Raw genomic sequence first — 16,073 nt, 5'->3', positions numbered from 1 at the left:
CTTAGCTACAAATATGCTTGTAATTGGAGCACAACTACTGCCAAGATGAAGCAGGCACAAAAATGGATGTTTCACATGCATGACAACAGAAAAGAATGAACAGAAAGGGGGCAGAAAGAAAGGGAAGGGGGATACCCTCACAGAAAATATCTGAGCCAGTCTGGGTTGGGTGTGAAGAGGCTGGAGGCTGAGGCTCACCTGTGGAGTGTTTGCGCACTCTCTCCGAGCTTTTGTATGGAGAACCTTTCAGGTCTCCCATGGACTTGGACATTCTCATCTCTGACTGTTTGTCTGCTTTGCTATTAACCTGTAAAAACTACAATTAGAGAGAGGAGAACAGAGTTTTAAATACTAGTTTTATAAACATGGCAAGAAAGCAACAAAAGTCAAGTCTACAGAACATGAATCCACACAATGGAGCCTGCTGTGGGCATTGCTGTGAAAGTCTGGCTCTTTTTAAACCGGTTGGTCAGTTTCCAATATGAAGCAACATTTTGGCAAAAGTCTGATGTATGCCACCCATGTGACATTCTGTAATCAAAAGCATTATTTTCATGAGGATTTTTAAAACTATTTTGCATACAGAACATCCTAAAACTGATTTCTAAAATACAGTACTGAATAATATGCTAATTAACCAAAGCACAAAAATACAGTCCTACTTAATATTCCATTTTCTTAATAAAAAAAAGCTCATGTTGCAAAACTCAAATAAAGATCATCTAGAATTATTATTTTGAGTGGGATCGAGTAGGACTAGCACATATCTGCACCACAAAACAATCTTTTCAATAAATGCAAAGTATCCCAGATTTTTAAAACTGTTACAATATCAGTGATAAAAATAGCTCCTGAATAGCCAAAATCACTTTAATTGGACTGCATTTTTATATTTTTTGTTTCATCACTCATTAAAAATAGGAAATTATCTAATAAAAAGTATGATACAACATCATATCCAAAACTTTTTAAGTCAAATGTTAGAATTAACAGACACCAGATCAGGATGCTTTTTGATTGAATTCAGGAAACCCTCTTTTTGTTTGTGCTTTGAAAATCTCTCTCTTAAGCTTGAAACAAATCCCAGCTGGAATCCCTGCCATAAAGATGACTCACATGGTTTTTTGGAGTCTTGACTAATACTCTCAAGCTCTTCATTGACGGGCTACGGTCCAAGCACAGCATAGCCTTGTCTAAATCCTCCTGGCATTTCAGCAGAAGGAGAAGCTGAAATCGAATTTGAAGTTTTGTAAATGAGCAATGGAACTTGCCAAAATGCTGCATGTTTTTTCATTAATATAAGAGTCTTTTCACACAGCAGAGTTCCAGGGCAGAGGGAAACATTTGTATCACCCTAACAAACTTTCTCATTTGTAACCAACTAGATACTTTGGAGCTTTAAATCATTCCATGTTGCTTCTTCTTTAAGAACCAAGAGTGTAACACCAATGGTAGAATCCTAGGACCTTAAATATGAGGAAAACAGATTACAGTTTCTACTACAAACATTCTGTAAAGGAATTAATACAAGAGACACTAAGCTATGCGGTTAATAATTGTTTCTGGAAATTACATAAGAAGATCATCTTTTAAAAATCTTAACATCTTAATAAATCCTAAAAATCCTAACAATAACAGCAAATAAACAGTAAATGTCAGCTAAGATTTTCTGATCATTTTGTGTAGTCTCAATTTAATCTGTTTAAATTCTAGTATCAGAAGATGATTCCAAACAGTCTGGCACAGGAAATAGCACCTCTTTATCAGGGTAGTACAAATCCATCTGTTGTCCAAAGGCATCTGTGACTTTCTGTGTGAGCTCCTTAAACTTCAATGGTCTTCGAAACTGAAGAATCCTAAAAGAACAAATTGAATTGAACTTAGTCTTTAAAGTGCCTTGCATTTTGTCAATGACAACGAAAGTCCCTTTCAACTTTTACTGGCAAACATCATGCTGTGGTCTATTATTCTGGTGGACATTTCTGTAGTGTTCCAAAAAGCACTCCTTTGAGTGTGAGAAAAGATGCAATACTTCACATTCAACATCAGTGACCATGGACATTCCTTAGCAAAGATTCATGTGCTATTAAATTCTCCCTGAGTTTTCAAAAGATAATACACAAGTGTTCAGCTTGTACACTGCCACTTCAGAAAATATAATGATGCTTCAAACTGTCCTCGGCCTAGACTATAAAGTGAAACCCTAGTTCTTTGACTCTGAATGCCCAAATAAGTGATGCTAGTCATTATGCTGGAAGAGACTTGAGTCACTTGTTTGTGATCTAGTGATGATGAGTTAGGTACTGAGGCAATGGCTTTCTGTGTTTGTTCTCAATTCCAAGAACACCCCGAAATATATCTATATATTACTGAATCATCTGTCATGATAGCAAAGCACGAGCATCAACTTTTTGTTTGTCCAAAGTGTCTGCTGAATACTTCTGCACTCAGTGTTTAAATGGCATCTTAGTGTTCCGGGAAACATACATCTAAACTGTTAAGTTTTTTAACAGTTTTAAAAAAAACATCTTTAAAATATCTGAAATAGAATTTAAAAAAAACACTTTAAAGTATGTAGAAGACAAAGAATAAAATGTATCTTTTAAAGATATGATGTTACATAAGTGTACTTGTTTAACAACACTTCATATGATATGGAACAAGTAATAGGTTTATTTCATACTGAAAAGAGAAGAGAGAAGAGAGAGGTGCACACACACCTGAAGAAGGCTTCCGAAACATTGTTTTCTATCTTCTCTTTACACCATGAAATAAATTTTACTTTATTTTCTCTGCACAATCCACAATAAATAACCAATGATAGGCTTATTATGTAACTACAATAGGAACTAAAAATAATTACAAAGGTGTACTGTTTACCAATGCTTGTAATACAATTAAGTTGAATGCTATTGTACATTGACTTCTAGAGCAACAACATGATTTGTATACTGTATAATCTTAGCAATATAAATTAATTAAATTATTATGTGAAAATCCCTGATGAAGTTCAGCATACATTGTAGCAACTACCACACACAATGTAAAATAAACATCACTGTCTATGCCTCCTGATCATATTCACTGAAAAAATAATGGATTAATTGAAACGGTCTCAAAAAACAACAGATGTTGCTTTGCAAATAACACATTTTACAAAGTTTGTTTCCATTCCAAATGATATCTGTCACTGGCAAACATTTTAAATAATAAATTTGGAACTGTATTAAAAAACTCCCCTTACTAACCTTTTTACCTTATTCTCGCTTGGCAGGAAGAGGCTAATAACCTCCTTTTACGTTAAGCCCTGGCTCTGCTCAGGCACTGGTTGAAGTGCCTTCAGCTTACAGAATATGACTCTGATGTCAAGCAACTACTCTCTCACATACTGCTCAATTTAAATGGAAACAATAAAATGGAACAACCACTATCATTTCTGGGTCGATAAAATTTATATTTTCTTCAAAATGTAGCATGTTTTCTTCTGTTTCTTTTCTGCACGTCAGCTACTGTGTTTGTACTCCTCTACAAGAGTCAACACAACCTGATCTATGAATGGTTTCAAAAGGTAATTTCTTTCCTATCTCACAGGTTGCTGGTGGAGTAGGTGTTCCAGGGTCATTAATCACAGTCAGGAAAAGGGAGTGACCCTGGTTTTGTTTCTTGTGGGACTCCTCCCATACCAGGTTTCTAATCAGTAATGCAGGCCGTAGGTTTAACACTAGCAGCCCCGAATTAGAGCAAGTCCAAAGGGAAATTTCCTGAGAGGAAAAAGAAATAACTGGAACAGCATAAAAGAAGCAGGAAATATTTTTCAAGTTAGTTTTTAAGTGAGTAATTCTCAATGGAAAATGTTCCTTATACAGCATAATTTACCTTTATTTTCATAACTACAAATAGTTTCTCACTGATTCTATCCTAAGAAGTGGTGTTGGAAGATTTAACTTCATACCCCTTATTCAGCTAATTCTTTCAGATTGTTTTTTTGTTGTTTTCTGATTAATATACAACCTATTAGCTTTAATTCACAAACGCAATGAGTATTGCTGACAGTATCACTGATTGCAATGCTAGTTAAATCCTCTGATCCAATCTCTTTGGGGCTTTATGAAAGTCATGGTTAAATTACCTAACTCATGATGGATGGTTAGATGGTTTATACTATTATACTATAAGTTGAAAAATGTGTTTTTTTTCTGTATATTGGTTTAATATTTTCTCATACTTCCATTAACCAATGCTCCCTAAAGTCTACAAAACACTAAAATGTTTACTATGATGCAGCCTTGCACCTAAAAAATGCCTGAGCCAGGTGATATCAAATGAAGACCATATTTTATATTATTATTACTACTACTACAACTTTTGTCAAAGGGATTGTAAACCTTTGAATTAATGTTTCGGAATACTGAACTTCCCAGGTAATTACAGTGGAATAACAATCATTCTAGTGAAATATTGACTGGCTGAAATGGATCATCAGGTTTATAATTCTCAATCTGGAGGTCTGTATATATAGCTTAATTAACTGAGATGATTCAAATATAGCAAATGTCTTTGCAGCTATTCTTCAATGAAAGATCTAAAATAAAGGTTATCCACTTCATAACTACTTTTCTGTTTATGATTGGAATTTGTATTAGATGCGAACTAAAAAAGTGTTCAGTGACGTGGCAGCCGCAGAAATCAGTTGTCCACGCTGAAGTCAGATTTACTGTATAGAGCTAAGAATCATATTCATTATTTGTGCTATTCCACACAAGGTAACAGTTGTTTCTGCCAGACGTTCACTAGAGTGATTAGCCTACTATTTGTATATAACTGGGGCATTTTCATACAAATATAGTGATTAAGACTTCTAAAAAATGAGATATGGGAAACTGTAGCAAGCTTAAAATACTTAAAAAAATGTAATTGAGGAACATAGGACCAAACCTATTTTTCTAGAGACAATAAAAAATGTGTTTTATTTTAAATATATTTACATCACTTGAGTATGCTATGAGATCTTTTTAGCTATCAGAGGGAATAAATACAATTTTGCTCTATCAGGCAAAGAAATCTTTAGAGCACAACTAGATTAGTGTACAACTGTCGTATAAAACAGAGCAAAAGAGTGTCAAGATTTTGGTGCACATCTCACAAGATTGGGACATAAAACTGAAAATACAAGCATGTTCAAAACTAACATCTGGAGCTGAATTTTCTTTTTCTGCACACTAATAATGTCAGGGAACTAAGCCCAGAAATTAAATATGCACCTCACTACAGAGCTAGAGACTGCATTTGACACCTAATTGGTAAACCTGCTTTATGAGTATTAACAAAAATGTTTCATTCTGTAATGTGGTTTCTTAATAGGGGATGCTTCTTTGATTCAATGCGATTTAAGATCTCTAGCGCTCTAGGAATCAACAGTGAATCACAATTTAAGAATGTCTTAAACTTCACAATCACTCTTCAGAAGTGAACTGAAGCCTTTTTTTTCTCGTTAGTGAGCAGTACACTTCCAGGCACCAAGTAACTGAAATTGCATTGACCTCGATATGCTAGCGTGATCACTTTTTAAAGAGCCAGAGCTCAATCCGCATGTAACTGAACAGAGCACACTTGATATATTGTGTTATCCTTTGGATAATGAATACCACATGAAAACTCAGGAAACTCTAAAACACTTTACAAAGTCAACGGCAAGGCAGGTGATCAAACATGTAAGTCTATATGAACTGATATTAGTACAAGTAATTATCACCGGGGTGGTTCCACAGTCTACTCACTTTTTTTATAGGTTTTGTACATTAATTCTATCCAGCAGGATCCAAAGGTATTTTTTTATTAAACTAATAAAAGCCGCATCTGGCAAATTCAAATTAAATGCTAGATTCATGGAGATTTTTTAAAAGATCAAAATCTAAAAAAATCCAGAAAACATACTCAGAAACTTGCCAATAAATATTATAGGCTTAAATAAATTCGTTTTAAATGTGAAGCCATATATGAAAAAAATAATTACCTTTTTTCTCTTTCGTGTTCTAACTTGATCCGTATGTCCTGCTAAGGAAAAAGAACACAAATGTTAAATTCTGAACAAACCTTATGTGCTTAATGATTAGATGGATACTGAATATCCAACTTGTTTTTCAGAAGCTATAAAATGTGTCAAGAAAATTAAAGGCAGCAAAGACAAAATGGAGAAAAAGACAAGGAATAACAAATGAAGAAAAAAATCCTACTTCATTACTACAGGTGACAAGGTTCAAATACTTTTAAGGCACATTCCTCAGGGTGGACCTTACTCTTTCACATTTGTGACAAGGAAATATAATTCAACATAAGAATGGCAGTTAATAAAAATCGACTCTAAATCATCAATTTTAACTGAACACAAAAATGAAGCAATGAAAGTGTGCTACTAAAAAACAACATTATTCTGTTCACAGTTGTAGCAAAAAATTTTTTCCTGATGTGATCTCTCCATTGCTAATGGTATATCTACTTGCTCTGTTCACTTATAACTTTTCTTACACACTTTCTTTCGGCCTTAACTGCACAAATTGGAAAACTTTGTCCAAAGTAGTAGGGATACAAATTCATACATAAATTGCATATTGTAACGCATACGACCGCCATTGCAGGTTGTGCGACCTGTGAATAGGGTTTGAGTCCCCATCGGTGGGGGGATGACCAGAGGCGGCAGCAGCGAGGGCGCATACCCATGTGAACCCGAGAGCGCTACAATATTCATGAAACAATTTATTTCTTATACAGTACGTGCGACTGTACTATCCTCTCAACCTAATAATTCAATTTCAATATGGTACCAGAGTTAATAGTGTGGAATAATAGTTTCAGTAGTAGTATAGACATAGAAAGACTGACCTAAGTCTACATAAGAATTTAAATCTCAACAAACAAGACAAGCTATAAATAAATAATAAAACCTTAATTGTGTACACAGTTACGTACTGTATACAAACTTTTCACTTCTAATTTCTCCACACCCATGACTAAATGCTTCTTATTTAGTATTCTGCTTTTTCTTTATTTTAGATTTACATACTTTCCTTTTAAAAGGAGACGGTCTATGATTGTCTCTTCACTAGATTCCAAGGTAAGAACGTATGAATATAAAAAGTTTACAAATGAGAGGAGGTCATTTGGACCACTAAGCCCGTTTCGTAGTTGAAATTGGCAACACATCTCTGTTATGCTCTGGAATCAGTGTTGCCTGTAACTGTGCCTGAGGGAGTGAAGAAGCTAAACAATCAGCAGCTGAGACATTAAGTGAAATGTGGCTCGTCACTGTTGACATCCCAGCCCCTCCTCTCCCAGGTGAGCTTGTTCTGGGCCTGCTGCACTTTATTCCTACTCTACTACTCTCCATCTAAGCCAATAACACCGTCATTCGCTATCTCACAGCAATACTTACTCAAATACTATTAACTGCTTGTACTAACTCCTGTTCACTTTCTCACAGTAATGTTCTACTCACAAACTGCTACGGCTCTCCTCTGGCTCTCCAGTGGAAACACACCAGGCTTGCATTTATTACCACCAGAGCCAGAAGCCAGACAGACTGCCCCTCCTACTCTTCTTCCATCAGAGTCTGGGAATGGTTTCCCAATCTTTTTACACTACATTTCTAATTTAAAACCGCAAACACCACTAAAACTCAAGCTTTCATTCACCCACAGGCATGACCACACAGGAGAAAAGGTCTGATACAATCTGACAGACGACTAGGGTATGCTCTCTACACTTCTGGCTTCACTGTCTTTTTTATCCATTTACTGTGGCCTTTTTCTGTCAGAAACCTTCAGGGATCTCCGTCACTTACACTTACAGTACATACAGCACATGCCACTGCTCTGCCTTATTGTATCTCCTGTGGCCACAGCTGCCCTACTCTGCCATTCAATAAGACCGTTTACTCCAGTTTCTCTGAAGACGGCCCTGTGGATGGCTTGGATGTTCCACCAGCTTTCCAACACTTTATGGCTCCTACAGCCAACAACATCTCTATCCACGCTGCCTCCCCGACAACCACACTCACATAGCACATACTGTATTTCTAACACCTCCACTGCCCCTGCCAGACCTCTTCTCCAGCGACTGCAGCCAGAAGCCTCTGCTGCTGAGTTAATAAGGCTGCTTTCTCCAGGTTCAACAGAGCATTCGCCAGAGAGAGTGTTGCTTCTGAAGAGAGTTTAAATAGGTAGACTCCCAGCTGCCACCCATGAAGGAATCAAGGCTTGGTAGCTGTGAGCTCCCGGATGAGCACCAGCTGACAAGCTGTCAGAGTCCTCTTTTGGAATTAGCATATGATTAGTGTTTTTAACTGGGAATCAGAAAAAAAAAAGATTTTAAAAAGTTTAAAGGGATGTCACATGACAAAAAAAACAAGGGACACATTAAATGTAACACCAAAAGTATATATAGAAGGGTGGCATAGTGGTATAGTGTGTAGCCTCACAACTGCTCAAAGCCAGCAATGTATACCATGTAGTCATGTCCCTGAAAAAACAGTTCTCTTTGCTTTTTAGTCTAAGAGTACACACTGTAATAAACCTGCACCACACTGCTATGCAATTAGTGTAAAATATTAGGTACCATAAAGTCACAAGAATAAGAGAGGTGCTGTTAGATCAGAGCTGCACATCCAGCAACAAACAATGAGAGACATAAGAAATTGCATCTACAGCTGTCATTTTAATTACGTATAATGAATACTGCCTGTGAAATTATAGTTGTCTGACAATAGCTAAGTTTATTTAACATTCATTTATATACAGTAACTAGTGTTAGTCATGATTTCTAGGGTAGAAACTAATTGAAGATACAAAGTGTTGATATTTAGACCTTGACCTCCATAGACTTTAACAGAGTGGCAGAAATAAGTATCTACATTCTGTAAATTCATATTATAAAAATAGAGGTGGCCAATGCCTGCAGCTGTGACTGTACATTTGTATCAAACACTAAGATTTTTTTTTTTGTTCTTGAGCAACTGCTGTTTAATGATTTAAATGACCACTGGCATGGAATGATGCAATAACCCAAAGGCATGTAAATAATGAACAGCTGCTGTACTGACATGCAAGACAACTATAGAAACACACCCATTAAAGACCAAGCCAAGCCTTTAGTTGACAAGATGAAAAAGAAAGCTGCTTTCTGCTTAAAATGATTACACCATTGAATGCTATTAAGCCACACCCTTTTGAAAGATTTATTGCTGCTTCAGCATCAGCAAGAGACTCTACCCCAGACATTAAAATACTGTGCTGAATGGACGATCAAATAATTAAGATATGTGGGAAAGAGGTCAGGTACATAAAAACTGTAATTTGAATGGATAACTAAACATACATCTATTGATGCAGACGTGCTTCTGAAATTGAATTTTAGACAAGCGAACTCTCCACAAAAGAACAGAGTCATATCTATTCAGGCTTTCTATGTGGTACGATATTAAAATATTTTTCTGTATTTGTTATTTACATATTTTATATACATATAACTATAAGTCTATGCCTGTGACATACAAAAACAGAGACAAACGGCTCTGTTAACACTGTATTATCTCCTAATAATGCAAGATTCACTTGAATGCATAATGCCCAGGAGAAATGATGCAAGAGCACTTCTCCAAGAGCACAGGTGAAGCCTGGAGGAAGCTGCTTTGTGTCAGCTAAACCACAGGACTGCAAGTATCCCAAAACCTCGTCAGGAAATACCCGTACACTGCTATTTGCAAGTTTCTAAGGGTCCTTTCTTAAAAGAATAATTATTTTGCTAATGACGTAATGCAGTACTGGTATTCCAAAAACATAGGACAGACAAAAATATATTTTTGTTAATTATGCTCTTCTTCAAACTTACCATAAATTAAGAGACCATTGTGACATTAACATGAAAGATTAACTGAGAAGTGTTCACCTCCATCTGCAACCCAGAGCTCTTATGTAAATACAAACAGATGAGGCAGGATCATATAGCTTACCTGTCTGAAGGACAACGAGCTGTTTTTTGTTTTATTGCTGTTAAGATGTGCACAACATCGACCCAAAGCAGCCAGATCTTTCATAATGGAGTTGAGGGCTTCCTCGTCATCTGTAAATAAACACATGATTGTAAGAAGGTGAGATTCATTCATAGGCAAGCATCGCCTCTTATGATTTATATTGACTATAATCAGTACCTGTGACTGCTCTTGCACAGGTTTTGGATACAAGATCCACTTCAGAACTACAATGACAGCTGTAGCCTGTTTATTTCTGTTTACTGTTACAAGGAAACAAGGAAACCACAGGTTTCTCCCGTTGTCAGTTTCAAGCTCAGGTAACACGCAGAAACCTGAGTTCTTGAAAAATCCAGCCATGGAAACTTGCATACGTGGTGCAAGATCCTTCATTATGCCTCATCTTGCTATAACCACATATGGATCAGTACACCCTGCCACTTACATTTGTTCAACAGCATGACTTTCATATTTCAAATGACTTCTGGGATTACACAACTTGTACAAAATAAAATTTGATTAGGTGTTTTATATGGCGGCACACACAGTTGATATTGCATTCCTCAACGGGCAAGCAACAGTTGCAAGACAGGGTACACCCTGGCCAGGACACTGGTCCATCGCAGGGCACACACAAACACACTCACCCCAGGACCAAATTCCCAGAAGCCAATTAACCTACCAGTATGTTTTTGCAACTGTGGGAGGAAACTAGAGAACCCACTGTAAACTCACACAAACACAGGGGGAAGAACTCTACATGGATAGTACCCCAGGGTGGAATCAAACTGTGTCACCGTGCCGCACAAATTGTATTTATTAAAAAATAAGTCATTTCTAACAATTCTACCTTGTTTTACATTCTGGTGGGTGACTACAGTGCACATTTACACATCCTCACCTATACACGCAAAAACAATTGTAAGTGAAGTTTAATAGAATTAAGGCTGTAAAGAAAATTATGTGATTTGTGTTGGTTTAAGTTCTTATGATATTTACTGGTTGCATCATCCATTTCACAAACAACAGAGGGCCAAAAGATGGGGAATTTACATTTAGAAGCACATGAAATTTGTTCAATATGTTTGCCAGAGGCTTACCTTACTGTAATATAAAACAACAATAATAGAAATCAAGACAAAATGAGCAGAAATTATAAGAATTATCTCATTTTCCCATGTTTTTTAATTCATTATATATCATTTATCTTAAGTTGTTTTTGCCTGAGATTCATACCTGACTTAATTAAAATAATGTATTTGAATGTTTTAACATACATTTAGAAATAAGGACAATAAAAATTCCACTCTTCTGCAAGCCAGACAAACCTCACATGTTTTATAATTCAGGCATTGGATAGCTATGTATGTACTGTAGCAGTACATGTGGCAAAGGAACTTTCCAGCAGAACCACTATGATCTCACAGGGCTGAGGTACAACTTAAGTATTAGTAAAGAAAATTGAAGAAGTCCCTAAGGATAGCAATTCTTTTACAGTTTTGTAGATGAGAAGTTTACTAACATGAATGGGAAAAGCCCTACTCTGACTTTTATTCTTCAACGAAGAAAACAAGAAGTATCCACAAAAATGCATTTCTTTCTGCAGCTGCTTCTGTCATTTCATGTTACTCATATCAGACAATAATTAAATCCCTTTTCCTCAGTCACATTATCCTTTTTAGGAATCAAATAAATTATTGAGACCTAAGAACATTCAAGCTTATTTTCTCATTGAGTTTCATGTACAGCATAGCTTCCTAATAGTTTAAAAGTAGCTCCTAAAAATTTGCAGATTTTAAATTAATGTAATTCTAAAACCTTTAAAGTATCTTGAAATCTCCAACTATGCCTGAAACCTGAAAGGACACTTTAAAGGCCTATAAAATAGATATACGTTCATAGGTAGTACATAATAGGCTTAAATTAACAATTCCCAGGGCCAAATAACAAATGGTCACCCATGTTAAATGAAGTAAGCCAGTGGTTCTCAAACTTTTTGGACCACGTACTACCCCTGATCAAACCAAAGCATCCAAGTACCACATACAAGTCATCCTCTCATAGGAACCCCAGAAAATCTCAATGACCAACATGTGCGCGCATGCGCGCACACACTCACATACACATATAATAGATATGATAATAAACTTTATTTGATATAGCGCCTTTAAAGGTGGCTTCTCAAAGCGCTTTACAGAATGACAACAGGAAAAATAACAATTAAAAATAAACAATAAAAAAGCACCTTTTCAGTGAGAGGGGTGAGCCTGTTTAGTCTAGCAAAGCAGATTTGAATTCATTGGTCGAGCCATGATACAATTCACAACAGAGTCTAACAGATTTTAAATCATCAGGCATTTTTTTGACAGCCAAGGCCTCGCGGTGGACGTTGCAATGCATCCACTTCATATCTGGAGCAACTTCTAATTCGTGCAACTACACCGCTGTGTCAGCTTGTCATCGCTCTAAAACCATCTGTACAAACTCCGACGCATTTTATCCTGTTGATGACATTCTCTTCGATGCATTCATTCAGAAGCTGAAATATGCGCTCTCCTGTAGTTCCTGTTGGTAGTGGCTTACAGAACAGAAAGTCCTCATGGGACGTACCCTCAAACTCATATCTAACATAAACGAGCTAATTGGCCAAATCAATTACATCTACAGACTCGTCTAATTGCAGTGAAAAGCATCCGCTCATCTTAACGCGCTCTATCAATGTACTTTTGACATAATCCGCCATACCAGTAATTCTACCAGTGACTGTCTTTTGAAGGGGGCAGCAGCTTTTTCTCCACACATAATATGTGTCAGCTCTTTTGCAAACGGTAAACAAAGTTCTTCACAAGTAGTGTGGGGCTTACCTGCTTTAGCAATCCGCATTTTCCCCATTTACGTTTCAGAAGTTTTTATTTCATGCACATGGGAGCGAAACACAGAGACACTCAGTGTATTTTTTTCAAATTAACCTAGAACAGTCCTTAGATATTTTTCTGTTATCTATCACAGTTTCCTGCGCTCACAAGATTGCCAGTGTTCCAAAACCATGCACGTTCTCCTACCTCCCTATTTGCTGAAGACTTTTTTTAAAATACAATTGGTCACTTGCGTTTGTAGTATGCATTTCTATGCTTTCCTGTGCTTACAAGGTTAGCATTGTTCCAAAATCACGCATATTCTCCTACCTTCCTATTTGCTAGAAATAACTTTTTTTAAATACATTTGGTCACTTACATTCATTGCATGCATTTCTATACAATGGTATAGAATTACATAGTAGCTCTTTTGTCCACTCAAGAATTAGCGTGCGCTGTATCATATCGTACGTAGGCTGTGTATTTGACACGTAATAAAATAGAAAATATGGAAACCGGTCCCAATTTTTCAGTGCACACAACAAAGGTCCGGGGTCATACGGTATACCACCTGGCAGCGGCCATACCATAGTTTGAGAACCACTGAAGTAAGCTAATTAGGCCTAATAGAGATTATCTGGAAAAAAAACTTGAACACCATGTAAACTTTCTAGAACCAGAATTATCCTCTCCTGAGATAACTGAGCAATGTGCTTGCTTAATGAGTTGGAATTTACAACCTTTCAGTGTCCTTTAATTGACTGCAACTTGACTCTGTTACCTGTGATGTTCGAAGAATTCAGACACTGCCCAGCCATCGATAAAACAAACGATACAGGATGCATCAAACAGCAGGGCATGCTGGTCCCTGGGGCTCCATTCTAGCCAAGTTCTCAAGCAGGAGCAATCATGTTTAATTTGATCTTTTTAGTCATTTTAAGTGCTAAAAGTGGAAATGCTTAGGTTTACCTATAAAAGTGAGTTATCTAAAACATGGCATTTTTCCCAGGCGCTGAAAACTGAAAAAGGGTCTGACTAAGCAAGTTATTCTTTCAGTCAAGGGTTCAATCTAGTAAATCAGTGCGCAGCTGGGATGAATTTGTAGAGCGTACTTTAACCATGGCAGGAAAGCGTCATGTCCTGCCTGCATGGTGCTCTCAGCTCTCATTGTATAAATCTAAATTCCTCGATTCACCTTTTCTAAATAACTACAAGCACAAAAGACAATAGTTTGTATTTACGAAGCTTTCTGAAAGAAATTTCAAATGGTTTATTGATGAAGTTTAATTAATTAAAAAAGAGGTATACTTAATCTGCACTATTTCTTCTGAGTATTAGCTACTGTATATGTTAAACACGTGTAGGTATAAAAACTATTGTATTATGTTTTGTTAATATTCTGTGTTTACCGAGAAGTAAAAGCAGCATACTTTGAAGATTCTGTCAGGCGAATCATTTGTCAGCTTTCCACTAAACACCACTGGGAATAGGTCATGCAGCTTGGATTCATTTTACAGTGTAAAAGCACACCTACAAGCAGTACTGTAAGCCCTCTCAGAAAACCACAGCTCTGCAACCAACTCGACAAAGCAATATTTGATTGGTAAACCCATGAAATGTATTCATTTTACTTTGTTGAGGTATGATAAACCAAAAGTTTTTTCCATTCTTATTAAGGACATTACTTAGAAAATATAGCAAATATCAAGAAAAAAACAATACTTTTCTCACCATGAGAAAATCACTAGATTCATTATGCCATTGAAATGGTTTTCTACTGACAGATACTGTTCACAATACCTTAATGAATCAGCATTGTCTAGATACCTATGTCAGCAGTACTTCAGAGTCTTAGATACTTATCTACACTAACACAAAAGTTACACCTTATATCACACAAGCCATGCTGTACTTTCAGACAAGCTTTGTTCAAAGGGAGCAACTGTAATCTCGTCTGAAAGACATTAATTGCACAGCAGCATGGTGCACACTTAATATAGTGAATGCTCTGCTTCTGTGCAGAGAGGAGTACTCGGGGGACAGAACTATAGAGGATACACTGCTGCTTTTGGACAATAAATCAATTGAATCATGGACTCAAAAGCTTTCATTTCAGTAGTTCCTGATTTTAGGAACCAACTGCATGTAGAACAGAGATACTGTATGTGATGTGAAACAGCAGGTTTTCTGGTTAGACCTGAAAGTGGTATCACTTCAGTGTGCATCACTCATTGAAACACTGCATCAAAAATGTGTGAATGAAGAATTCTGCTGTGAAGAATGTGCAATTTATTTTTATTGAAACGCACACAATTCTTGTCATCACAGTTAATTTGTACTGCATTCTGGAAAAGTGAAAACAAGTTTTAGACATTGAATGTGATTGCTTTCAAGTACAAAAGGCTACATTTAATTTTATTTTCATTATCTGAAAAGATCTTGCTTTAGATTATTTATACACAGGTACATTTATTAATATAATGCAATAAATGTAGTTATATTAACTCATATAATATAATATTAAACATTAAATAATAGGAAATAATTTTCATACTGTAAATGTAAGACCATCATTGTTATTTAAAATGAGATGTACAGTAGCTGGATGTTAGATATAGTGCTTTTTAAAATTGTTTAAATGTTCTGTTAAGTTTTTAATGATCTCCTTCCTTCCTCTGGCCCTTTTACAGAAATTCAATCTGGATTTTTATAATATTTTTAATGCACTATTTATTGCACCCTATCAAAACCAGAAATTCAAACTTTCATAAATACATGGAAAATTGATGAAACAAGGGGAAATGAACAATGTAAAAACTTGGGACTGACACCAAAAGATTGTTATATTTCTTGTTTTTGTTTTCCAAATAAGCAACCAAACTAATATTTTATAACAAATCCAAATTTGCATCACCATATATAAGCTTTTAATACTTTTTTGTTTTCTTAATGAAACTTATACTTCCACTTATACATTGTGGAAACTTGGTGTACTCCTATAACAACATGCATACTGCATGTCTCTACATTCAGACAAAACGACACAATGGTGGAGTGGTGGAGGCACAACTAGAATTGAATTGTCTAGAGACCAATGTCAGCAGTACTTCAGTGTTTTACAGTAGATACTTATCTACATGGACTACTATTGATTCTGAAGACGTACAAAATGTTCAAATATCAATACATAAAATGCT

The 16,073-nt window shown here is 36.1% G+C and overlaps 1 protein-coding gene across 5 annotated transcripts in view; it reads right to left on the bottom strand.

Moving 5' to 3' along the window:
• The window catches only part of map3k22 (mitogen-activated protein kinase kinase kinase 22), a 71,975-nt gene that overhangs the window by 22,484 nt on the left and 33,418 nt on the right, over positions 1-16,073 (bottom strand). For 3 of the 5 annotated variants that reach the window (XM_088642978.1, XM_088642980.1, XM_088642981.1), the window contains 5 exons: positions 10,004-10,113; positions 6,014-6,054; positions 1,757-1,856; positions 1,117-1,227; positions 199-316 (listed from right to left, as the gene is read on the bottom strand). In XM_088642978.1, coding sequence (XP_088499104.1) covers positions 199-316; positions 1,117-1,227; positions 1,757-1,856; positions 6,014-6,054; positions 10,004-10,113 — 480 coding nt within the window. The remainder of the gene's footprint in view (positions 1-198; positions 317-1,116; positions 1,228-1,756; positions 1,857-6,013; positions 6,055-10,003; positions 10,114-16,073) is intronic. The other 2 variants (XM_088642979.1, XM_088642982.1) reach the window with 2 other exon arrangements.

The sequence above is a fragment of the Lepisosteus platostomus genome, chromosome 8 (genome assembly GCF_059453375.1).
Source record: "Lepisosteus platostomus isolate fLepPlt1 chromosome 8, fLepPlt1.hap1, whole genome shotgun sequence".
In the NCBI taxonomy this organism is placed as follows: domain Eukaryota; kingdom Metazoa; phylum Chordata; class Actinopteri; order Semionotiformes; family Lepisosteidae; genus Lepisosteus; species Lepisosteus platostomus.
Note: the sequence above shows the minus strand (reverse complement) of the source record. Positions and strands in the feature narration are given on the sequence as shown.